Source organism: Erinaceus europaeus, chromosome 2, assembly GCF_950295315.1.
Source record: "Erinaceus europaeus chromosome 2, mEriEur2.1, whole genome shotgun sequence".
In the NCBI taxonomy this organism is placed as follows: Eukaryota; Metazoa; Chordata; class Mammalia; order Eulipotyphla; family Erinaceidae; genus Erinaceus; species Erinaceus europaeus.
Window position 1 is genome coordinate 137,715,682 of NC_080163.1, and position 26,443 is coordinate 137,742,124.

A 26,443-nucleotide genomic window follows, 5' to 3' on the forward strand; every position below is an offset into this window, starting at 1 on the left:
ATCATGTTGAGTGATATAAGTCAGAAACAGAAGGATGAATATGGGATGACCTCACTCTCAGGCAGAAGTTGAAAAACAAGATCAGAAAAGAAAACAGAAGTAGAACTTGAAATGGAATTGGCGTATCACACCAAACTAAAAGACTCTGGGGTGGGTGGGTGGGGAGAATACAGGTCCAAGAAGGATTCAGAGGACTTAGTGGGGGTTGTATTGTTATATGGGAAACTGGGGAGTGTTATGCATGTACAAACTATTGTACTTACTGTTTAATGTAAAACATTAATTCCCCAATAAAAAAAAAAGTGAAACAAAAAAAGAAAGGGTTAATATATATATATATATATATATATATATATATATATATATATATATATATATATATAGTATCCAGGTACAGTGGATTTGTGGTGCAGGCCTGAGCCCCAGCAATAACCCTGAAGGCAAAAAAAGAAGAAAGAGAGGGAGAGAGAGAGAAAGGAAAAAACACAGTTCTAAGAGTGGCCTGGGAAGTCGTATAGTAAAGTGTTGGACTCTTAGGCATGAGGTCCTGAGTTTGTGCCAGAGTGATGCTCTGGCTCATGTTCTCACTGTCTCTCTCTCTCTCTCTGCATGTCTCTCCCTCTCTTTCTTGCTCTCTCTCTCATTCAAAACTTTATTTTTAATGATAAAGAGCTATGTAGAGGGAGTCGGGCGGTAGCGCATAGGGTTAAGCCACATGGCACAAAGCACAAAGGCCAGCATAAGTATCCTGGTTCGAGCCCTCGGCTCCCCACCTGCAGAGGAGTCACTTCAGAGGCAGTGAAGCAGGTCTGCAGGTGTCTGTCTTTCTCTCCCCCTCTCTGTCTTCCCCTCCTCTCTCCATTTCTCTCTGTTCTATCCAACAAGAACGATATCAATAACAACAACAATAATAACTACAACAATAAACCAAGGGCAACAAAATGGAATAAAATAAATAAATTTTTTTAAAGAGAGATATGTATAAAAAGAGTGAGACAGGGCTGGGGAGACAGCATTATGGTTATGCAAAAGCCTTTCAAGCCTGAGGCTCTGAGGTCCCAGGTTCAATCCCAGCCCTACCATAAGCTAGAACTAAGCAGTGTTCTGGTATCTCTCTGTCTCTCTCTTTCCCTCTGTATTTACACTTTCTCATTAAAATAATAAACTAAATAAAATATTTAAAAAAAAAAGAGTGAGACACCAGAGAACTGCTTAGCTCTGACTTACGGTGGTACTGGGGGTTGAACTTGGGACCTCAGAGCCCCACTCATGGAAAGCCTTTTGTATAACCATTATGCTATCTCCCCAGCACATGCCTATGGCCCCTCTCCATAAGCAAACTGTTTTTTAAAAAGTTTTAATAATAATACAAATAATTTAATAAGCAGCCCAGGAGGTGGCACAGATAAGGCATTAGACTCTCAGACATAGGGTTCCAAGTTTGATCCCTGGCATTTTATGTACCAGAGTGAGGGTCTGGTTCTATCTAGTGCTCATTTAAAAGTAAAAAAAATAAAAATGAAAATAAACAGTTCAATAATCCACTCACTCAGAGTCACCAAATTCTGACTTTTTATTATATTACTTTATTATCCTATTTCTCTTGGCTGACTTTCTCATACAAAAATACTCTATTTTCCTGAAACTTTGTGAGTTGTACAAATTGTGCCTCTTTATTCCTAAATACATCAGTGTGTAGTATTTTCTAAGAGCAAAGACTTTTTTTTTTTTTTATCATTGGGGCTCTGTGTCTAAATGATGATTCCACTGCTCTCATTGGACACTTAATTTTTCCTCTTTTATTTTTTTTCTCTCTCCCATCATAGAAGGAAAACAGAAGTAGGGAGATCAAGAGGCAGAGAAAAGTAGAAAGGAGAGATTTCTTCAGCACTGCTCCACCACTCATGAAGATTTCTCTAATAGGTAGGAAGGAGCCAGGGACTTGAACCCAGGTCCTTAAGCATGATAACATGTACTCTACCAAGTGCACCACTGCCAAGTCCAAGAAAGGTATTTTCTGGTGTAACTATAGTATCATTATTTTTTTTAATATTTATTTTATTTATTTATTCCCTTTTGTTGCTCTTGTTGTTTTATTGTTGTAGTTATTATTGTTGTTGGATAGGACAGAGAGAAATGGAGAGAGGAGGGGAAGACAGAGAGGAGGAGAGAAAGATAGACACCTGCAGACCTGCTTCACCGCCTGTGAAGCGACTGCCCTGCAGGTGGAGAGCCGGGGTTCGAACCGGGATCCTTATGCCGGTCCTTGTCCTTTGCGCCACCTGCGCTTAACCCACTGTTCTACAACCCGACTCCCTCATTATTATTATTTTAAAGATTTTTATTTATTTATTTATGAGAAAGAGGAGGAGGGAAAGAACCAGACATCACTCTGGTACATGTGCTGCAGGGACCGAACATAGGACCTCATGCTTGAGAGTCCAATGCTTTATCCACTGCGCCACCTCCCAGACCACTATAGTATCATTATTAACATCAGAAAATTTAATATAAATTCTGATAGGATTTACCAGTTATTTTTTTTTTCTTTCCTCCAGGGTTATTGCTGGGCTCGGTGCCTGCACCATGAATCCACCGCTCCTGGAGGCCATTTTTCCCCCTTTTGTGGCCCTTGTTGTTGTAGCCTCGCTGTTGCTATCATTATTGCCATTGTTGATGTCGTTTGTTGTTGGATAGGCCAGAGAGAAATGGAGAGAGGAGGGGAAGACAGAGAGGGAGAGAGAAAGATAGACACCTGCAGACCTGCTTCACCGCCTGTGAAGCGACCCCCCTGCAGGTGGGGAGCCGGGGGCTCGAACCGGGATCCTGACGCCGAGTCCTTGCACTTTTTTTTTTTTCATTTGGTTTTGTTTTGGTTTTGGTTATCATTGTTGCTACTCTAGGCCAATTTTCTTAGATAGAGACACAGAGATAGAAAAACAAAGAGAGAAAGGGGAAGACAACACCACCAAAGTATTCTCCAGTGTACTGGAGCCTAGGCTAGAACTTGGGTAGTATATATTACAAAAGAAGTGAACTTATCCAGGTAAGCTGCTTGCTAGTCTTGCTTTTAAAAGTAATAAACAGGGGAGTCAGGCGGTAGTGCAGCAAGTTAAGCGCAGGTGATGCAAAGTGCAAGGACCAGCATAAGGATCCCAGTTCGAGTCTGGCTCCCCACCTGCAGGGGAGTCGCTTCACAAGCGGTAAAGCAGGTCTGCAGGTGTTTATCTTTTTCTCCCCCTCTGTGTTTCCCTCCTCTCTCCATTTCTCTCTGTCCTATCCAACAACGACGACAATAACTACAACAATAAAACAACAAGGGCAACAAAAGGGAATAATTTTTTTTTAAATACCATTAATGGCTGAAACTGTTAGTGCGCAAATTTAAAAAAAAAAAAGTGTAATGAGCAGTTGGCCGGGTGGTGGCGCACCTGCTTGAGCACACGTTACAATGCTCAAGGACAGGGGTTCGAGCCCCCGGTCTCCACCTACAGGAGGAAAGCTTTGTAAGTGGTGAAGCTGTGCTTCAGGTGTCTCTTTGTCTATTACCCTCTCCCTCTCGATTTCTGGCTGTCTCTATCCAATAAATAAATCTAATAAAAAACTTTTTAAGTCATGATGCATTTTAAAAAATTATATAAAAAAGTAATAAAGCAGAAATCAGAAAATTTCTCAAGAAGACATCAAAATGGTCTGACATTTATTTTCAATAAAACCGCCAGTTTTTCACTTGGTTCAATGCATCATAGTTTCTCAGTGTTGGAGTTAAATATCAAATTCAATAATTGGGTTATACTGAAAGGCCTTGACGTATTTTAATTATATCTTAAAGATCTTGATGTATTTAAAAAGTAGATCTTAAATGTAGATTGTACTATGAAGAGGAATAAGGAAACTGAAGCAGAGAGAGAACCACACAATAACATTCCCAAACTATAATGTGGCCTGTCAATGAAACACATGAACAACTGTTGCTTCTCTTTCTCTCCCATTATTTTTCTGGATATTATTGAATTCCTGTAAGTTAAACATGTGTGTAATGAAAACACACATTCTCCAGCTATAATGCTAAGTAGTAAGAAAATTCACCCCATAAAGAAGTTTAGTCCATACTCCCAGAAAGATAAAGAATAGGGAAGTGGGGGTCAGGCAGTAGCACACTGTGTTAAGCACAATTGGTGCAAAGTGCAAAAACCATCCAAGGATCGTGGTTCAAGCCCCAGCTCCTCGCCTGCAGGGGGATGACTTCACAAGCAGTGAAGGTCTGCAGGCGTCTATCTATCTTTCTCTCCCCCTCACTATCTCTCCCCTCCTCTCTCAATTTTTCTCTGTCCTATCCAACAACAACAAAATGGGGAAAAAAGGATGGCTTCCAGAAGCAGTGGATTCATAGTGCAGGCACTGAGCCCCAATGATAATCCTGGAGGCAAAAAAAAAAAAGAAAAGAATAGGGAAGTTTCAAATGGAGGGGATGGGACACAGAAATCTGGTGGTAGGAACTATATGGAATTATATTCCTGTTATCTTACAATCTGGTTAATCATTATTTAACCACTAATAAAAATAACAAATAAATAATTTTAAAAGGGGCTGGGGGGTGGCCCATCTTTAATTTTTTAAAGTTTATTATTTATTGGATTGAGATACAGCCAAATCAAGAGGAAAAGGGGAGAAAGTAGGAGAGAGAAGATGCACTCAACTGGTGGGCCACCACCCAGCCCCTTATTCCTTTATTTTAATGAGACATACAGAGGATGACGGAGACCACAGCACTGCTCAGCTCTGACTATGATGGTGCTGAGGATTGAACCTAGAACCCCTGAGCCCCATGCATGAAAATCTGTTTGCATAAGCATTATGCTATCTCTCCTACCCATAAATTTATTTTTTAAAAAAGTAATATGCTTAGTAACTTCACAAAAATTGACTCTCTAGATCAAGGTGTGCAATAAATACAATTCCACCTCTTCCCACAGACCAAGTTAGACTTCAAACAGTAAACATCTGGTCTAGGGCCTCTTTACCTTTCAAAGTAAGTTGAGACTTCTCAAAAGGCAGGGCCACTCCTGGCCGGCTGGAGCTGGCAGATGCCATGTCATCACCAGGAAACTGTAAGACAAAGACAGACAACAGTTTTGGAGGAGATTAAATAAGAATGAGGAACTAAGCCAGAATTTTTAAATTTTAGCATAAATAGACAAAAACTGCAGGGTTTGCACACCTGTAGTTCCTGGTCTGATATGCCAGCATTACATTTACCAGAATGGTGCTCTGGCTCTTCTCTACCTCAAATGAAATAAATGTAAAATATATCTTTAGAGGGACAAAAGTAAGAAAATATAAATATCTAAGTAACTACGGAAGTAAGAAAATATAAATATCTAAGTAACTATGGTCAGACTACTCCTGGCAGTGTGCTGTCTCCTAAAGACTGCTGAACCTGAACAGATCTTAAACAAAGAAAGAAACAATTAATCAAAGTGTAGAGGAAGAAAGCCCAGTACAGACAGCCCAAAAACGAAGTCACAGCTCAACCATTAAATCAAATCATCTGATTTTTAAGTCAGCAAAAGACCTGAACAGCACTTTCTCCAAGGAAGAGATTCAAATAGCCAGTAAGCAGACAAAAAGATTTTCTTTTTTTTTAAAGATTTTATTTATTAATTAATGAGAAAGATAGGAGGAGAGAAAGAACCAGACATCACTCTGGTACATGTGCTGCCGGGGATTGAACTCAGGACCTCATGCCTGAGAATCCGATGCCTTATCCACTACACCACCTCCCGGACCACAACAAAAAGATTTTCAACATCACTCCCCGTCAGGCATCCCTGCCACTCCATCTTGGCTAGAAGCAGAAGTCTGCTTGAATGCTGAATGGTTCTTTTACTCATATGTCATTTTGTAGGCTCACCATTTGTGATATGGAAAATATCTTTTCACTGAGTTATGCAGAAATCATAAATGTTGCTACAGTTCATAATATAATATTAAGAAAAATGCTTATCTATGAATGTCACTGCTGGTCTTATTAGACATATTCTTAAATATTGTGAAGCTGTCAAGCTCTTTGTGACAGATGTGTTCCAAGATTCTAAGTTTTACTTTAAAAACTTATTTTTAAGACTGACAACAAATGTAGTTGTTTTTCTTGAAATGACAGTTTTGCTCATTCACTTTCTTTTATTATTATTTTTTTAATATTTTTTTTAGTATCTTTATTTATTCGATAGAGATAGCCAGAAATCAAGAGGGAAAGAAGTGATAGAAAGGGAGAGAGGCAGAGAGACACCTGCAGCACTGCTTCACCACTCGTAAAGCTTTTCCACTGCAGATGGGGACTGGGGGTTCAAACCAGGGTCCTTGTGCACTGCAACATGTGCGCTCAACCAGGTGCACCACCACTCATCCCTCTTTTATTATTTTTATGATTTATTTTTAAATGTTTATTTATTCTTTTGTTCTTGTTTTGTATTGTAGTTATTATTGTTGTTATTGATGTCCTTATTGTTGGATAGGACAGACAGAAATGGAGAGAGGAAAGGAAGACAGAGGGGGGAGAGAAAGATAGACACCTGCAGACCTGCTTCACTGCTTGTGAAGCGAACGAACCCCCTGTAGGTGGGGAGCTGGGGGCTTGAACCAGGATCCTTATCCTTGCTCTTTGCGCCACGTGTGTTCATTCACTTTCAAGAAAATGTCTGCCAAATAGCTAAACCTAAAAACTTTTGTTTGTTTTTAGTAAAAAAAAAAAAAAAAAAAGGTATTTCAAGAAAAAGAACACAAGTGGGCTTATCATAATGGTTATGCAAAGAGACTCTTATGCTTGAGGCTCCAAAGTTCTAGGTTCAATTCCCCTCACCAACTTAAACCAGAGCTGAGCAGTGCTCTGATAAAATTAAAAAAGAAAGAAAAAGAATAAAATAAACATTAATTTAGTTCTCAACCCAATTGTGTGTTTTCCCTCAACACAAACATTACATCTCAGCATGTAGTACAAGTACTCTCAGTGCATCAGGAAGAATGTTAAGAAACCATGTGTTCACGTGGAATAGAGAAAATTGAAACACATGAATTAAAAAAAAAAAAATTTAAAGTAGCTAACTTGTCTCTAAAGACTCTGGGAAAACTAGGGACATTATCTTTGGGGAACATGAGGGCACAGAACTTTGGTGGTGTGGTATGGAACTATATACTCTTATAATCTAATAAATCACCATGAAAGCACTAATTTTTTAAAAAATATTCACTTATTTTGATAGGACAGAAATTGAGATGGGAAATGAGGGATATAGAGAGGGAGAGAGAAAGAGAGTCACCAGTAGCACTGCTTTACAGCTTGTGAAGATTTCTCCCTGCAGGTGGGGACCAGGGGCTTGAACACAGGTCTTTGCACATGATAACGTGCACTCAAGTGGGTGTGTCACCACCCAGTCCCTATTAAATCACTGATTTGGAACAAAACAAAAAAACTGTTTTTTAAATTTCTTTATTGGGGGATTAATGTTTTACAGTCAACAGTAAACACAATAGTTTGTATACACGTAACAATTCTTAGTTTTCCACATAACAATACAACCCCCACTAGGTCCTGGGCCATCCTTTTCCAGGACCTGTACTCCGCCCCCCCCACTCACCCCAGAATCTTTTACTTTGGTGCAATTCAGGTTCTACTTGTGTTTTCTCTTCTGATCTTGAAAAAAAAAAAAACTTTTTTTAAAAGAAATTGTGCTCAAAAGGCAAGGCTTAATATAGTTAATAATGTTTATGTTTTCTTAAGTGAAGCACATAAACTTGAAAAAAATGGAAATGGCTTTTTCTTTTTTACTGAGTGTGTGTAGGTGAGGAATATGACAGCAGTGCTGGTAACAACAGCTTCTCTCACCTATGCTTCTGCATCATCACCACAAATGTGATCACAGTAAAAAGGGCAAGTAAAGTAATATTGGCAGAACAAAAATAAATCTGGCCTTACAAAAGTGTCTTGACAACCCCCCTCTAGGCACCTAGGGAACACACTTGAGAATTGCTGCTATAAAAATGATGCAAAACTCCTACTCCCCTAAACATCATTAATATGTTCCTTCATTTTATTTGTGTCTTCTCTCTCCTCCTAACTTCCTGTTTTGAAGGGTTGTTCATGATTAATGACATGACAGTCTAAGGATGGAAGCCCTTTGTATGAGAATTAAAAGTAGCTACAGCTGACATTGATTTTGATATTTTCTATAGCTAAAGTCAACTTTTTAGTAATAAAAAAGCCTTATTTATCATTCCAAATCCAGAAGAGTAAGGCAAATTCTGGAATCTTCCACAAAATAAGGAAAAGAAAAATAAAAAGCTCCATCATAGATCTAAGTGTCTCCTAGGGTAGCTACTCTTCATGTGTACATACATAAGAATCTTGGACACAGTTGGGCAAATTCAACCTTAGTAGGTTGCTATAGCTCTTGACTCTATCAAACATTTCTTTTCTCTGTGGATACAGTTTGATGAAATTTCTTAATCATACTTGAGGTGGAAGTCACAATGCCCTAGACGAGCACCCTTACCTTACCATGTCTGAAGCCCTAGGTTTGAGCTATTGGCACTACATGTACCAGAGTGGTAGTTATGACTTCTCTCTTGCCTATAAAACTTTTTTTAAAGACTTTATTTATTTACTAATGAGAAATATAGGAATAGAGAAAGAACTAGACATCACTCTGGTACGTGTGTTGCTGGGGGTTGAACTCAGGACCTCACACTTCTAATCTAACTTCTACACTTAAATCTAACTTCACAATTAAATCTAACTTCTACAGCATTGAGGGAAACTTACTTTTCTATCTGTCTCTATTTGGAGGGAAAGAAAAAAAAACCATCTAGGTAGCAACAACAAAAATAAATAAAATAAATAAATGAATAAATAAATAAAATATGCAGTGGCTGGGGGATATGATCTTACTGAAATTATTGTTGCTTTTTATTGTGACTCTAGATTATATATATCAGAATCCTAAATATATCTTTGTTTTATCTTTGGGTGTCTGTCACTGGGGCCTCACACTGTTCAATTTCACTATTCCAGGACAAATTTTTTATTCTGATAGAGAGTGAGATTCACACAGCACTAGAGCACCCCCTATGGCACTGCCAGAGCTCATGCCTGGATTCCAACCTGGGCAACATACATGGCAAGGCAGGCACCTTCCCTGGTAAACTATTCCTGTCCATTAATTTTGCTTTAGCTTTTTTTTTACTGTATTCCTCAAGCTTTATTTCAAAACAATTATTGATGCCACCACCACCAAAATACTGGTTATGCTTTTGAGAATTGGATAAAATATATGTAATTTAGTGACAAGGGACAGAAGGAAGCAAGAACAAACTCTATCAGAAGAGTAGCAAGCAGGCAGTCTACCTCTGGTCCTCACTCCAAAGCATTGCCATCTTCCTCCTCTTTTTCACCTTTCCTTTTCTACTTTGCATGGGTGCTGAGGTCCCAGGTTCAATTTCCACCACCATATACCAGAGCTGAGGAGAAGGGAGAAACTAAAAAGGAGTGTGTATGGAACAGTTCACTTGAATAGTGTGCCGCCTTGTAATATGTGCAAACCAGATTCAAGTCCAGCCCCCAAATAGAAGGAAGTTTCAGTGCTGTGGTCTCCCTCCTCTCCTCTCCTCCCTCTCCCTCTCCCTCTCTCTCTCCCTCTCCCTCTCCCTCTCCCTTTCTCTTCTCTTCTTTCTCTCGCTCTCTCTCTCTCTCTCTCTCCCTCTGTTTCTGTCAAAAAAAGGTAGAGGGAACATTCTGTACATTCTGTAGTATATTCACACAAGGAACTGTAGAGGAAGCTGAAGGCCATGTGGTATCCTGGCAGCCAGAGGGGGATGCTGTTCTGGGCACTGAAATTGTCTTTGACCTCCAGAGAACACAGAGTGCTTTCAGAACAGAACTGGGTAATGGAGAGGTGCCTCAGCAGTAGCCCTGGGTTCAATCCCAGACACTGCATAAAACAAAGCAGTGTTCTGCCCTTTCTACCCACAGAGAACTGGTTGACTATTTTTGGTTGAAATATGATTCACATAGCATAAACCTACCCTTTTAAAGAAATACAGTTCAGTGAGTTTTAGTATATTCAGAGTGGAACAGCCATCACCACTAATTCCAGAACTTTTTTTCATTACTCCAAAAGAAACTCCAGACCCCTATCAGCAGTTATTCAGCATTCCTCTCTGTTCCCAGCCCCACATAACTACTAATCTTTCTTTTTCTTTTTTTTTAAATTTATTCATTTATTCCCTTTTGTTGCCCTTGTTGTTTTATTGTTGTTATTGATGTCATTGTTGTTGGATAGAACAGAGAGAAATGGAGAGAGGAGGGGAAGACAGAGAGGAGGAGAGAGAGACACCTGCAGACTTGCTTCACCACTTGTGAAGCAACACCCCTGCAGGTGGGGAGCTGGAGGCTCGAACCAGGATCCTTACGCTGGTCCTTGATCTTTGCTTGCGCCACCTGCGCTTAACCCGCTGCGCTACCGCCCGACTCACCTTTTTCTTTTTTTTAAGATTTTATTTATTTATTAATAAGAAAGATAGGAGGAGAGAGAAAGAACCAGACATCACTCTGGCACATGTGCTGCCGGGGATAAAACTCAGGACCTCATGTTTGAGAGTCCAAAGCTTTATCACTGCGTCACCTCCCGAACCACTGTTTTGTTTGTTTGTTTTTAACCTTTGTTTGATAGAGACAGCCAGAAATGGAGAGGGAAGGGAGTGATAGGGAAAGAGATAGAGAGAGGCCTGCAACAGTGTTTCACCACTCCCAAAGCTTTCTTCCTGCAGGTAGGGACTGGAAACTCTAACCCTAATCCTTGTGCATTATACCATGTGCACTCAACCAGGTATACCATCACCTGGCCCCTAATGTAATTTCTACCTATCTGGGTTTGTTATTCTGAAGGTTTAAAATAAATACAACCATACAAGAGATTTTGTATTTATGTAAAAATTTTACATAACTTTTTATTCTGGTTTCTGTCATTCAGCATTATGTTTACAAGGTTCACCCATGTTGCAGCACTAACAAGAACTCCATGCCTTTTGTGGCCATATAATATTCCACCACATGCATATAACATAGTTTGCTTGTATTTTTATTCACTGATGACCAACTGGGTTGTTTCTGTCTTTTGGTGCTCAGGAATTACACTATTGTGAACATTTGTGTACATGTTTCTGTGTGAAGCTAGATTTTCATTTTTCTTGGGTGTATGCCTAGGAGTGAAACTGCTGAGGTATACTGTAATTCTAAGTTAATGGACAATTCAAATTTGGGTAGTTAAAGCAGGATGATGGTTGAAGCTAGGGAACAGGGACAGCAGGAAGGCAGTCTTACTCCTGACTGTACCTTTTCCAGTCCCTGTTACTCATCCTGTCCACTCCTGAGCCAGACTGTTCTTTACACAGATGCTTACAGGCCCTACCTGGATTAGTTGCTGGCAATGGAAAGGCAAACACCATGGAATCCCAGCCTCCCAGGAGCTCAGATACCTTTGTTCTGAAAAACTCCCATTAAATAAAGCCACAAAAGCTTTTGGTAGAAGAAAGCAACCTACATCAGACTTAGCAACTGATCATTATTTTTTTCTTTGATTGGTTTTGTTTCATTTTGCTATTGCTGGGACTCTGTGTCTGCACAACTCCACAGTTCCCGGTGGCCATCTTTTTTTCTTTCCTTCCTGATAGAGGGTAAGAGACAGAGAAATAAAGAGAGAGAGCGAGAGAAACTTGCAGTATTATTCCACTGCTCATGAAGCTTTTCCCATGAAGGGTACTTGAACCTGGACCCTTGCACATGGTAATGTGTGCTCTATCCAGTAAAGTCATCATCTGGCCCCACACTTGATCACTCTTTAAAAGGGGGATGGGGAGTAGGTGGTGGTGCATCTGGTAAAGCACACAACATTACAGTGCACAAGGACCCAGGTTCAAACTCCCAGTCCCCACCAGCAGTGAGGAGCTTCACAAGCAGTGAAGTAGCACTACGGGTATTTCTCTCTCCCTATCTTCCCCTTTCCTCTCAATTTCTCTCTGCATCTATACAAAGTAAATAATTTTTTATTATTTATTTATTAATAAGAGGGATAAGAGGAGAGAGAAAGGACCAGATATCACTCTGGTACATGTGCTGATGGGGATGGAACTCATGACCTCATGCTTGAGAGTCCAACCCTTTATCCACTGAGCCACCTCCCAAACCACACAAAATAAATAATTTTTAAAAGATCTTATGTACTACATATGAGAAAGTTTCATGAGGCAGAGAGGAGAGAGAAAAATCAAAGCACCATTCTAGAACATATGGTATTGGGGATTGAAGTTAGGCATGAAAATCTAATGCTATACCAGTTGAGCTGTTTCCCCAATCCTGAGTTAACCATTCTTATTCAACTTCACAGGAAACTTTCAGACAAATAGGCTAACCACCCAATAGTCTCTGAGTGATATTGTGTTGTCTCTAAATCTCGGGTTCCTCATCTGTGAAAGAAACCTATACAGAATCTACCCTGTAAGATTACTGCAGGAACTGAATGACTATTGCAGTCAGCACACAGTAAGTGCTCTTCCACTATTAACTACAAGGTAAACTTCTTGATACTTAGCCTAGGCTCTGAGGACCCTAAAGTTCTTGACCCAGCTTTGAGATAAAACACTGATCTTCAGAAAAGGAAAAAAAAAAAAAAGTTTATGTAACAGATGAGACAGGGAAGAAAGCCAAAACCCTGGGGGTATGGACTGACCTGCCAACGCCCATGTCCAGCAGAGAAGCAATTACAGAAGCCAGACTTTCCACCTTCTGCGATCCATAAAGAATTTGGTTCATAACCGTGGAGGGGGAGAAATGTTAGGGGAAGATGGCCAAAGGGCTCTGAACTGCAATTTCATCAGGACCAGAAAGAGAGAAAGAAGGGGGGGGGGAAGGAAGGACACTTGGAAGTAGTAGGTTTGACTTAGAAAGGAAGAGAGGGCAGAACCATAGAAAAAAATGGGCAAACACATATAAATATAGATAGATAATAGTAGAAGTAATAATCAGGGAGTAGGGCGGTAGCACAGCGGGTTAAGCGCAGGTGGCGCAAACACAAAGATCAGCATAAAAATGTGGGTTCGAGCCCCTGGCTCCCCACCTGTAGGGGAGTCACTTCACAAGTGCTGAAGCATGTCTGTAGGTGTCTTTCTCTCCTCCTCTCTGTCTTCCCTTCCTCTCTCCATTTCTCTCTGTCCTATCCAACAATGATGACAACAATAATAACCACACCAATAAAACAAGAGCAACAAAAGGAAATAAATAAATATTTAAAAAGAAATAATAGTCAACCCTTATCTGTGATCTTGGGAGAACTAATGCAGTTTCCAGTGGAGGGAATGGGGACATAGCACTCTGGTGATGGGAATGATGTGGGATTATACCCGTTGCCTTATAATTTTGTAAATGAATGTTAAGTCACTAATATATCATTTTTATTTTTTTATTACCAGAGCACTGTTCAGCTCTGGCTTATGGTAGTGTGGGGTATTGAACCCAGTACTTTGGAGCCTCAGGCATGAGAGTCTGTTTGCATAACCATTATGCTACATATCCTCTGCCCATCACTAATATATCTTAATATATTTATCAATATATTAATATATGCATATCTATTAATATATGTGTATATTAATATATACATATGTTAATATGCTTGTGTATTTATATATTATATAGTTATGTTTCATATATATGAAACTATATATGTATGAAACTATATATATGAAATACATATATATATATATATATAGAGAGAGAGAGAGAGAGAGAGGGAGAGAAGGAAGCCAAAAAAACCACTTACCAGAGCCAAGATCTTATTTTTGGTATCAGGGATTGAACTCAAGGCCTCATGCATACAAAACTACATTCCAAGAACCCCACTTTTAATTATCCAACTGTGGAAACTGGCAAAGCTTCATATTTCTAACTATAAATCCATTCTACATACACTTCTTGAAAGACATGGACAAGAAGTATCTGTCCAAGAGAGTCCTACTTTCTTTCACATACTCATGTTTCTCGAGTTGCTTTCCAACACTAACACATCTTTCATTTCATGTTTCTTTTTTTTAATATTTATTTATTCCCTGTTGTTGCCCTTGTTTTACTGTTGTAGTTATTATCGTTATTATTGATGTCTTCATTGTTGGATAGGACAGAGAGAAATGGAGAGAGGCGGGGAAGACAGAGAGAGGGAAAGACAGACACCTGCAGACCTTCTTCATCGCCTGTCAAGAGACTCCCCTGCAGGTGGGGAGCCGAAGGCTTGAACCGGGATCCTTACCAGTCCTTGTGCTTTGTGCCACCTACACTTAATCTGCTGCACTACTGCCCAGTTCCCTCATTTCATCTGTTTCTTTTATTGCTATCAGGATTATCACTGGGTCTCCGTATGTTCACAGTGAGTCAATGTTCCAGTGATCTTTTTTTTTTTCCTTTCTTTTATTCATAGAGACAGGGAGAAATTTAGTAGAGGGAAGGGGGGATAAAGAGAGATAAGGATTTAGGGAGATGAAACACAAAGTAGGTGAGAAGGGTATCTAGGTTTAAATAGAAAAATTTTGATTAAGTACTTTCTGGTATGTTTTTTTGTTTTGTTTTGTTTTGTTTTGGTCTTTCTACTTCCTTGCTGCACTTCTTGAGTCACTGCAAACTACTGAACACTTTTACTTCAAGGCATATATTTTCCCTTAACTTATGGATACATGTGGACATGTGCCCTATCTCATGGGCCCTGGTCTACATCTAGGTTCTGTAACTTTGTTACGGAGTGTGCCACCCAAAATGGAACTAAGGGTTGCTATGAGGTAGGAAAGGTCTCAGTAGAGTAATGGAGATGGAGGGTTGACATCCCAGGCCTGGAGTCTCTGGACACAGTCTGAAGTGAAACATGTCAAGGTAGTACAGTTGATGGCATTTATATATTTCTCCCATATTTGGGAGTTACTCTCTGCAGCTTTCTAGTCCTATCCTCGACTCTGACACCATCTTCCCAGACAATACTCCTCACCCACCTTCATGTTAGCTATTGGGCTCAGTCAAAAATTAGTAAAGTCGGGAGTCAGGCTGTAGCACAGCAGGTTAAGCGCAGGTGGCGCAAAGCACAAGGACCAGCATGAGGATCCCAGTTCGAGCCCTGACTCCCACTTGCAGGGGAGTCGCTTCACAAGCGGTGAAGCAGGTCTGCAGGTGTCTATCTTTCTCTCCCCCTCTCTGTCTTCCTCACCTCTCTCCATTTCTCTCTGTCCTATCCAACAACTACGACAACAATAATAACTACAACAATAAAACAACAAGGGCAACTAAAGGGGATAAATAAATAAAATTAATATTTTTTTAAAAATTAGTAAAGTCATGGGCCTTTCTAGCTCCTTACAACATGAAAACCCCAAATCTCATCTGCTATACTTTTACTTTTAGGTTCCTGATTATTAAACAATTTGTTCTGCTTTATATTTTAATGCTTTTCAGCCACCAAGTTGCAGATGCTACCATGATGCCAACCTGACTTCCATGGGCAGACAACCTCAACAATGTGTCCTGGAAGCCCACCTCCTCAAGAGCCTTATTCCACTAGGGAAAGATGGAAACAGGCTGGGGGTATGGATCAAATGCCCATGTCCAGCAGAAAAGCAATTACAGAAGCCAGATATCCTACCTTCTGCATCCCATAAAGATCTTTGTTCCATACTCCCAGAAGGGAAAAGAATAGGGAACCATGGTCCAGGAGGTGGCAGTCTATAAAGCATTGGACTCTCAAGCATGAGGTCCCAAGTTCAATCCCTGGCAGCACATGTACCAGAGTGATATCTGGCGCTCTCTCTCTCCCCCCCTCCCCCTCTCCCTCCTCTTACCCCTCCCCTTTCCCCTCCCATTCTCTACCATTCTCATGAATAAAATATTTTAAAAAAACAGTGAACCTTCCAGTTGAGGGGATGTGATATGGAGCTCTGGTGGTCGGAATTGTGTAGAATTGAACCCTTCTCATCGATCATTATTAAATCACTAATAAATTAAAAAAGAGAGAGAGAGAGAGATGAAGAGAGACACCTGCAGCACTGTTTCATGGATTGTGAAGATTCCCCCCTGCAAGTGGGGACTGGAGGCTTGAACTCAGGTCCTTGAGCATCATAATGTGCACTCAACCAGATATACTACCACTTGGTCCCCACTACTACTTCTTTTCTGGCATCTTTCCTCTTTCCAACATTGAGTCTGCCTTCATATTGAAAAATAAGCAAATAGAATCAGATTTTTTCAAGTGACATTTATATAAAAACCGAACAAATTGGGAGTCGGGCTGTAGCGCAGCGGGTTAAGCACAGGTGGCTAAGCACAAGGACCCGCATAAGGATCCTGGTTCAAGCCCTGGCTCCCCACCTGCAGGGGAGTCGCTTCACAAGCGGTGAAACAGGTCTGCAGGTGTCTTATCTTTCTCTCCCTCTGTCTTCCCCCTCCCCTCTCCATTTCTCTCTGTCCTATCCAACAACAATGACAACAATAATAACTACAACAATAAAACAAGGGCAACAAAAGGGAATAAATAAAAATAAATATTAAAAAAATATTTATTAAAAAAAATTGTAAGGATCCTGGTTCTAGCCCCTGGCTCCCCACCTGCAGGGGAGTCACTACACAAGTGGTGAAGCAGGTCTGCAGGTGTCTGTCTTTCTCTCCCCCTCTCTGTCTTCCCCATCTCTCTCCATTTCTCTCTGTCCTATCCAACAACAACGACATCAATAACAACAACAATGTTAAACAACAAGGGCAACAAAGAGAAAATAAATAAATAAATAAAAAGCTTAACAAAAAAAACAAATCAAAGAGATAAAGAGAAGGAGCGTTAAGGAAGGGACAAGGGAGGTTATGGTGCTATAGGCTAATAATAAAGAAACGAGAAAGCAGATCTCATGACAAAACAGGAAGCAAAAGGCTTGGGTGACACAGAGGCAGAGGACTTGCCCCAGGTCAGAAATGCCAAGTCTTATTACTTGATATTTTCCTAGAAGTAGAGATTAATGTGTGACTTAAAGCACTGACTGTTGTTGGTTTATAAACTGGAAAGAGGAACAGGAGCAAGCAGTATCAATCTCCTTAAAAAAGATTTATTTGGGGCAGGGGTAGATAGCATAATGATTATGCAAACAGACTCTCATGCCTGAGACTCCAAAGTCCCAAGTTCAATCCCCCATACCACAATAAACCACAGCTGTGCAGTGCTCTGGTATTTGCCTCTGTGTCTTTCTCTTTCTGCATCTCTCTCAAAAATAAAGTAATAAAATACAAAAAAAAATTAAATTAAAAGATCTGGGGATCACACACATTCCATAGAGTACACATTACCATGTATAAGGACACAAGTTTAACCCCCTAGTTCCCACCTGCAAGGGGGGAAGCTTCACCAGTGGTGAAGCAGTGCTGCAGTTATATTTCTCCCTTTATATCTCTCCCTTTCCTCTCAATTTCTCTCTGTCCAAAAAAAAGAAAAGCTTCTGGTGACCCAGGAGATGGTACACTGGTAGAGCTCTAGACTTGGAAGTATGAAATCCCAGGTTCAATTCCCAGCACTACACATATCAGAGTGTTGATCTGGCCTCTCTTTCTCCTTTCTATCTCTGTCTAGTGAGCTAAATTAAATAAAATAAATCTTAAGAAGAGATAAAGAAAGATTCTATTGTTTTTTTTCTATCCACCAGGAACTGTACAATTCAGGTGCTCCCAGCAAACTTTTCCTCCTATTTTGTTGTTTTAGATTTATTTATTAACACAAGAGAGAGGAGAGCAGAGAGAGAACTAGAGCATCAGTTTGGCACATACAGTGCCAGAGGTGGGATTTTGGATCTTACACTTTTTTAAAATCCAACCCTCTAGCCACTGTACCACCTCCCAGGCTATTCTTTCTTTCTTTGTTCTGTTTTGTTTTCCTTCTTAATCTCAGACAGAGAACAAGAGACACCAAAGCACCACTCCACCATTCACAGAGCTTCCCCTGATGCTATGTATAGTGCTCCTATACATAGTACAAGGGACTCAAATGCTAGTTTTCGTGCAGAGTAAAATGTTCACTTTGTGTAGGTGAGCTATTTCCTGTCCTTCAGAAGTCTGCTTGCTTGCTTTTTTACCATATTACAGCTCAGCTCTGGTTTACAGTAAGGTAGGGAAATGAACATGAGACTTTGGAACCTCAGGTATGAAAGTCTCTGCATATTCATAGAAAGAACTACAGTTGGTTCTGTGTTATCACTGGGGCTCGGTGCCAGCACTACAAATCCAGTGCTCCTGGAGGCCATTTTTTCCTATTTTTGTGGCCCTGGTTGTTATTGCTGTTGCTGTTGGATAAGGAGAGATGGGGAAGAAGAGAGGGGGAGAGAAAGACAGATAGACTCCTACAGACCTGCTTCACTGCTCATGAAGCAACCCCACCCTACAGGTGTGGAACCGGGGCTCTAACTGTCCTTGTGCTTTGCACCATGTGCGCTTAACCCACTGTACCACCGCCTGACCCCCCCCCATTTTTTTATTCCCTTTTGTTGCCCTTATTATTTTATTGTTGTAGTTATTATTGTTGTTGTAATTGATGTCGTTGTTGTTGGGTAGGACAGAGAGAAATGGAGAGAGGAGGGGAAGACAGAGAGGAAAGAAAAGTAGACACCTGCAGACCTGCTTATGGTTGTTGCTCTTAGCACCACTTGTGCTTAATCTGCTGTGCTACTGCCCGATTCCCATTTTTCTTTTTTTAAATTTTTTTATATATTTTATTTTTTTATTCCCTTTTGTTGCCCTTGTTGTTTTATTGTTGTAGTTATTATTGATGTCGTTGTTGTCGGAGAGGACAGAGAGAAATGGAGAGAGGAGGGGAAGACAAAGAGGGGGAGAGAAAGACAGACACCTGCAGACCTGCTTCACCGCCTGTGAAGGGACCTGCCTGCAGGTGGGGAGCCGGGGGCTCGAACTGGGATCCTGATGCCAGTCCTTGAGCTTAGCGCCACCTGTGCTTAACCCGTTGTGCTACAGCCCGACTCCCTTTTCTTTTTTTTTTTTTAATATTTATTTTATTTATTTATTCCCTTTTGTTGCCCTTGTTGTTTTATTGTTGTAGTTATTATTGTTGTTGTCGTTGTTGGATAGGACAGAGAGAAATGGAGAGAGGAGGGGAAGACAGAGGAGGAGAGAAAGATAGACACCTGCAGACCTGCTTCACCGCCTGTGAAGCGACTCCCCTGCAGGTGGGGAGCCGGGGTTCGAACCAGGATCCTTATGCCGATCCTTGTGCTTTGCGCCACCTGCGCTTAACCCGCTGCGCTACAGCCCGACTCCCCCCTTTTCTTTTTTTTTAAAGAATTTATTTATTTATGAGAAAGATAGGCAGAGGGAGAAAGAAGCAGACATCACTCTGGTACATGTGCTGCCAGGGATTGAACTCAGGATCTCATGGTTGAGAATCCAGTGCTTTATCCACTGCGCCACCTCCCGGACCACCCATTCGGTTCTTTTTAAAGGTCAGGTCTTCCCACTTCTTCCAACCACTCAAAAATTCCAGCACCTATAATATCCAAAGTCACTCAAAAGCAATTCACTTATTTTATTTCAATGAGAGTACATGTTCATGTATCCACTATTGCCTATCTTACTGACAGAAACTGATAGATCTGTACTCAAACGGCCAAGATTCAAAGCCCAGTTCTTTGATGTCTTAGCTACATGACCTCACACAGGTCATATGACCTCCGTCAAGTTATTTGCTTTAAATCTACAAAGTGGAGGAGGTGGCACGGTGGATAAAGCATTGGATTCTCAACCATGAGGTCCCGAGTTCAATCCCCGGCAGCACATGTACCAGAGTGATAACTGGTTCTTTCTCTCCTCCTATCTTTTTCATGAATAAATAAATAAATAATTTTTTAAAAATCTATAAAGTGGAATATCTGACAAACAACTTAAATTAACATATGTTAATAAAAACCATTATCTCAAAAATTAAACACCTATCACCACAGCCAGACAGGTGGCACAAAGAATAAAGTATTGCATTCTCAGGCATGAGGTTCTGAACTTGATCCCTAGCTCAATGATACTCTAGTTCTCTCCCTCTTATTAATAATAATCCAGAGATGTAGAGATATTGTGAAGAGATGGTTGAGCAGGCTGTGCTTAAACCTATGAGATGAGTCCCTCCAGGTAAGTCTCTCTCTCTAAAGAGGGGTTGAGCACAGGGGGACACATAAATCTCACAAGGTTGGCAGCCATTTAAGCCTTCCCTCCTCCACAGAAAGTCCTACATCTTCCCACCTGAGCACGGCATTCCTTAAAAACATTTAAGCCTGCTCCATTCCATATTTCTTTACTGTGTCCATTTAGATATAAAGGGAAAGGAGGAGATGATGCTGAGGAATTATTCTGATGCAGTCTCTGCCCCCAGGTTTTACCACACCCTGCGAAATCCTAGCAGTGCCCCCCTTCAAGCAATCCTGCCCCCACAAAAAAAAAAAAAAATCCAGGATTAGACATGGAAATTTTCTTTCATTTATTTCATGAGACAGAGAGACAAGCCAGAACACCACTCCAGTATATGTAGTGCCAGAGAGTGAACTAGGAGCCTCAGGCATGACAGTCTTGTGCTATAGACTTTTGCCTTCTTATGCATCCTACTACCAATGATTAGGACAGCACATTAATGTGTTCTAGGACACATTAAAAAATAAAATGGGAAGTAAATAGCATAAGTATTATGCAAAGAGGCTCTCATACCTGAGGTTCCAAAGTCCCAGGTTCAATCCTCAGCATCACCATATGCCACAGCTGAGCAGTGCTCCGGTTAAAAAAAAAGTAAAAGAATATGGCCTAAGAGGTGGCACAATGGAGAAAGTGTTGGACCCTCAATCATGATGTCCTGAGTCCCATCCCTGGCAATATATGTGCCAGGATAATACTCTGATTCTCTCCTCCCTCCTCTTTCTCATAATAAATAAATAAATAAATAAATAAATAAATAAATAAATATGGAGCCATATGGTGGCACACACGATTATTGAGTGCACACATTACCATGCACAAGGACCTGGGCTCAAGCCCTTGCTCCCCATCTGCAAGGGGGGTGAATCACAAGCAGTGAAACAGGTCTGCAGGTCTCTCTCTCTCTCTTCTTCTTCACCTCCTCCTCCCCTTGAGATTTCTCTGTCACTATCCAATAAATACTTTAAAAATATATCATAAAAAAATAAATAAAAGAAGCTTCCCCAGAGACCCACCCTACTAGGGAAAGAGAGAGGCAGACTGGGAGTATGGACCGACCAGTCAACGTCCATGTTCAGCGGGGAAGCAATTACAGAAGCCAGACCTTCCACCTTCTGCAACCCACAATGACCTTGAGTCCATACTCCCAGAGGGATAGAGAATGGGAAAGCTATCATGGGAGGGGGTGGGTTATGGAGACTGGGTGGTGGGAACTGTGTGGAGTTGTACCCCTCCTACCTTATGGTTTTGTTCATTAATCCTTTCTTAAATAAAATTTTTTAATAAATAAATTAAATAAATAAATAAAAGAATAAAAGTAAAGTAAATAAATATAAGTATTTTTAAGGAAAAAACTAAAAATGAGCTTCAATATATATATTTAACCCAGTAAAATTAAAATATGACCACTTATAGCATTTGTTAATATTAAGTATTAAAATATCAATTAGTTTTTACCTTTTTATAATAAATCTTCAAAATTCAGTGTACATTTTATACTCATAGCTTATCTCCAGAGCAAGAACATACTAGACAGTGTAATACAAGAACAATGCCTGGTATACAACAGGGACTCATAAATATTCAATGAATAAAAGACTGTTTTCCTAGGGAAAGGCAGTTATGATTTAGGACAGGGTTGCCCACACTTGATTTTCACTATACATTCACAACTTTTGCTGTGACCTATACCACTATACTTTTTTTTTCCAAAATATTTAACGAACTAGAGCAAGAAAGACCAGAGTACATGCAGTGCAAGGATTAGACTCTGGTTTATGGTGGTATGAGAGGTTAAACCTGGGAGCCCCTCACATCAAAGTCTTTGTATAACCATTATGCTATCTCCCCCACCCTCTACTGCTTCTCTAACTGGAAAATAACAGGGCAGTTGAGGAGATAGCATGATGGTTCTACAAAAGGTTTTCATGCCTAGCATTCCAAGGTCCCAGGTTCAATCTCTTTATGATAATAATAATAATAATTATTATTATTATTATTATATTTGATAGAGACAGCCAGAAATTGAGAGGAAGGGGAAGATGGGGGGGAGACAGAGACACCTGCAGCACTACTTCACCACTTGTGAAGCTTTCCCCCTACAGGTAGGGACCAGAGGCTCAAACCCAGGTCCTTACACATTCTAACAGGCCCTCAGGTTCAGTCTCAAGCCCCAACATAAACCAGAGCTGAGTAGTGCTCTGTGTGTGTGTGTGTGTGTGTGTACACCTCTCCCTCTCTCATTAAAATAACAGACATACAGACATTTACTAGTTCTAGAATTTAAAGCAAGAACCTCACTCAATTAGAACAATATCAACCTTCACACTATCATGATGACCATTACATGAGATGCTAGTATAAGCTCTTGGTAATTGAAAGAACAGTCATTAACTAAAAGATACTGAGAGCCAAAGAGATAACTCACTGGGTAGGGTGCATACCTTTGTCATATGTTCAGTCCAGGTTCAAGTGCAACACCACATGGGAAGTGCTATGGTGCTGGGAGATCTCTAGTGCCTTTCCGCTGCCCTGCCTCCACTATCCACCAGAACAAAAAAGTGGCCCAGAGCAATGAAACCACACATGTGCAAGGCCTCATGTGTACACACACTCACACACACCAGTAAACAATAATGACACGTTAACCCAAGTACCCATGGAGTGCACAGGGATGGTAGTGCAGCCAATAGTGCACACAGGTTGTCATGAGTGAAGAAGACCTGGCTTCAAGGCCCCTGTCCCCATCTGCAGAAGGGAAGTTTCTTGAGCAGGGCAGTAGTGAAATACACTTATCAGCCCAAGTTTTGTTTGTTTGTTGTTATTGTTCCATTTCATTGACAACATAGGAACACTGAAAATAACAAACCTAAAAGAAGCTAGAACTTGGATTAATCCTTTGCCCTTCACTTACAGCTAAGTGACCTACAAAAATCTGTTTATTCAAGCAGTTACCAGGAGCAGACACTATTAAGTTATAAGCCTACCCTTGAGTGATATGCAGGATAAAGAGACCAGTAAATAAGAGCAAAAATAAGCATAAATAGTCATCTCTTGGAGCTCTTTATTCACTTTGAAATGAGTAACAAATCCCCAACCTAAGTCACAGGGCTGCTACAATTTTTTTTTTCTTTTTGTTGTTGTTTAAACAGACAGGCAGAGAATGAAAGAGACCACAGCACCAGGCTCCAACCTGGGCCGCACATGACAAAGCCGCGCACTCACTATTCAAGTGAGTTATTTCACCAGCCCCTAAAATTAAAATTTTAAATCCTTTAGATACTCCAGAAGTATAAACTCATAACAAATTAGCCAGGTACTTTTCCCCTACACATAACTCAAAAGGTCTCTGGCTCCTGCAAATGTCTAATGTGAACGTTCATTTGTCCTACTGCATTCATAAAAATGCACTCTACTTTCTACAAATCTTAGTGACATGAAGAAAAAGATGGGAAGAAGCTTTCACACAGGTATTTAATCTCAAAATCATGATCTGCGTTATCGTTCTAAGGAAAACAGCACAGACCTCTCAGTCACCCCATAGCTAGTACGTCAAGAGAAGCAATCACATGGTAAGGGAAGCTGAATAATTTAAATTGAAGAAAAAGGAAAAGTCACAAAGCGGCATTAAGTAGCCACTCTCCCAGATTTCAGCAGTAGCTATGTCGCTGAGGTAAATGCTGGGCTAGCTCTTAGTCGACAATCTAGGATAAAAGTCACTTATGGACAGAGCAAAGCTGCCATACTTTTTCTTTCAGCCTCGAAGTTGACCTGATCTGAGGGGGGGGAGGGGATCTCAAAGAAAGATGAGCTGAAAGACTAGGTTCCCAAGAACTAGAAACCCTACTCCTGCAGGACTAAGTAAGTGGGTGTGACGAGAGCTAGATGATCAAAATGCTGTGAGCCTTCCTGAAGTTTGGCAACGAATGGGACCGAAATCAAAGTCTCTGTAACAATCATTTCCAAAAAGGAAAGAAAAAGGTCTGAGCTGAAGGGGTCCAGCAGCATCTTCCAGTGGATTTCTCCTTTCTCCCCTACATCTCCCAACCCCCTTCTCAGGAGCCCCCTTTAGCTCTGTCCCGGGTCGCCCCTTCCTGTCCATCTGGTCCCTCCATAAAGGTCACTCTTCTCCATCCCTGGCACCTAAGCTCCTCTCCGCCTCGCCTCGGAAAGGGCTAGCGGGCCGTCGCAACCCTGGCTGCCTCCACACCCACCTCCGGGCAGCCCCGCGCGGCTCGCGGCGCGCCCACCCCGCTCAGGCGGGAGTCGGGACACCCCTCCTCGGAGGCCGGAACCGCTGCGCCAGGCCCCTCCCACAGGAAGCCACCGCCCCCCCCCACCCAGACGCCTGGGCCCTGCCACCCCCGGGCCCCCTCCTCACCTGCGGCGCCCGCCGTCCCCACCCGCCCCGCGCGCCCCGCGAACCCGCCGCGCAGCCCAGTCGGCGCTCGCTACCTGCTGCGGCCACAGAAGCGGCGCCCAACTCCTCTCTCACTTCCGCCTTCCACCGCCCGCACTCCGGCGGGATCACGTGATCGAGCGCGGTCACGTGACCCGGAAGAGGCTGGCCGGCCCTCAGGTGTGGACATCCTAGGCCTCTCCGTGGATTCTTTGGCCAAGAGAAGGTCTACTCATCGCTTTGTTTTTGTTTTTTTTATGTTTGTTTCAAGTGGAGTCGTTTCCCCACCCACTGCGTGGTCCTCGAGCAATCAAATTGAGGACTCACAGAGTGCCCGGCCCTTCATTAACGCATTTTCATCAACCCCAAAGGCGGGTCTATCTTTTGAAAAAATATATTTTATTTATTAATGAGAAAGATAGGAAGAGAGAGAGAAAGAACCAGACATCACTCTGGTACATGTGCTGCCGGTGACTGAACTTGGGACCTCATGCTTGAGAGTCCAATGCTTTATCCACTGCACCACTCCTGGACCACAAGGCAGGTCTATCTTTACAGGTGAGAGGAGGCCTTTAAACCCAGCCAACAATCATTTGTTGAGTCTCTTAGGGCTCTAGATAAAACGCAGGAGGAAGTCCACTTACACTGCGACTTCAAATAACCTTGTACTAGATGAGAATCTTCCATATACTTGAGGCAACATTTATCACGCATCACATTCACAGAGTATAATTACACAAACCTAGAGAGTATATAGCCAGCTGTACACATCAACTATATGGGAGAGTCTAGTTACCACTATGATATATGTAATCTATCATTGTTTTACAGTTCATTAAGCAATGCATGGCTTTATATATAAAATCTGCCTCACTGTAAGTACAAAGATGGCCTATATCAAGCTCCTAAAGCTGTCCCCATTGGAAGCCTTTAAAAATATTTTTTTTGGGTGAGGGGGGTTGTAGACAACATAATGGTCATGCAAAGAGGCTCTCGTGTCTGAGGCATGTCCTAGGTTCTGTCCCTAGCACCATCATGAATCAGAGCTGAGCAGTGCTGTGGTAAAAATAATAATGATAGGGCAGTCGGGCAGTAGCGCACATGGCGCAAAGCTCAAGGACCGCAGTAAGGATCCCAGTTCGAGCCCCCGGCTTCCCAACTGCAGGGGAGTCGCTTCACAGGCAGTGATGCAGGTCTGCAGATGTCTTTCTCTCCCTGTTTCCCTCTCTCCACTTCTCTCTATCCTGTGCAACAACAACGATATCAGTAACAACAATAATAATAACCACAACAACAATAAAAAAAAAAAGGGGGCAACAAAAGGGAAAAAATCCCCTCCAGGAACAGTGCATCATGGTGTAGGCACTGAGCCCCACCAATAACCCTGGAGGCAAAAATAAATAAATCAGAATTATGTTATCATAAAGTGTTTTTGCACCTAGCCTGGGAGGTCAAGCAGTGGATAAAGTGTTTAACTCAGGAGTCCGGCGGTAGGGCAGCAGGTTAAGCGCACGTGGTGCAAAGCACCCGTATCCCCACTTCACAGGGAGTCACTTCACAGGCCGTGAAGCAGGTCTTCAGGTGTCTGTCTTTCTCTCCCCTTCTGTCTTCCCCTCCTCTCCATTTCTCTCTGTCCTATCCAACAACGGTGACATCAATAATAATAACTACAACAATAAAACAAGGGCAACAAAAAAGGGAATAAATAAATATTAAAAAATAAGACATACGTCAAAAAAAAA

At 41.4% G+C, this 26,443-nt stretch overlaps 1 protein-coding gene across 1 annotated transcript in view; it reads right to left on the minus strand.

The window, feature by feature from the left end:
* WWP2 (WW domain containing E3 ubiquitin protein ligase 2) overlaps positions 1–24,840 on the minus strand; it is a 191,561-nt gene extending 166,721 nt beyond the window's left edge. The window contains exons 1-2 of the mRNA XM_007524578.3: positions 24,758–24,840; positions 5,025–5,109 (exon numbers count right to left, since the gene is read on the minus strand). Of these exons, the coding sequence (XP_007524640.1) occupies positions 5,025–5,094 (70 nt within the window). The 5' untranslated portion in view covers positions 5,095–5,109; positions 24,758–24,840. The remainder of the gene's footprint in view (positions 1–5,024; positions 5,110–24,757) is intronic.
* Positions 24,841–26,443: the final 1,603 nt, after the last annotated feature.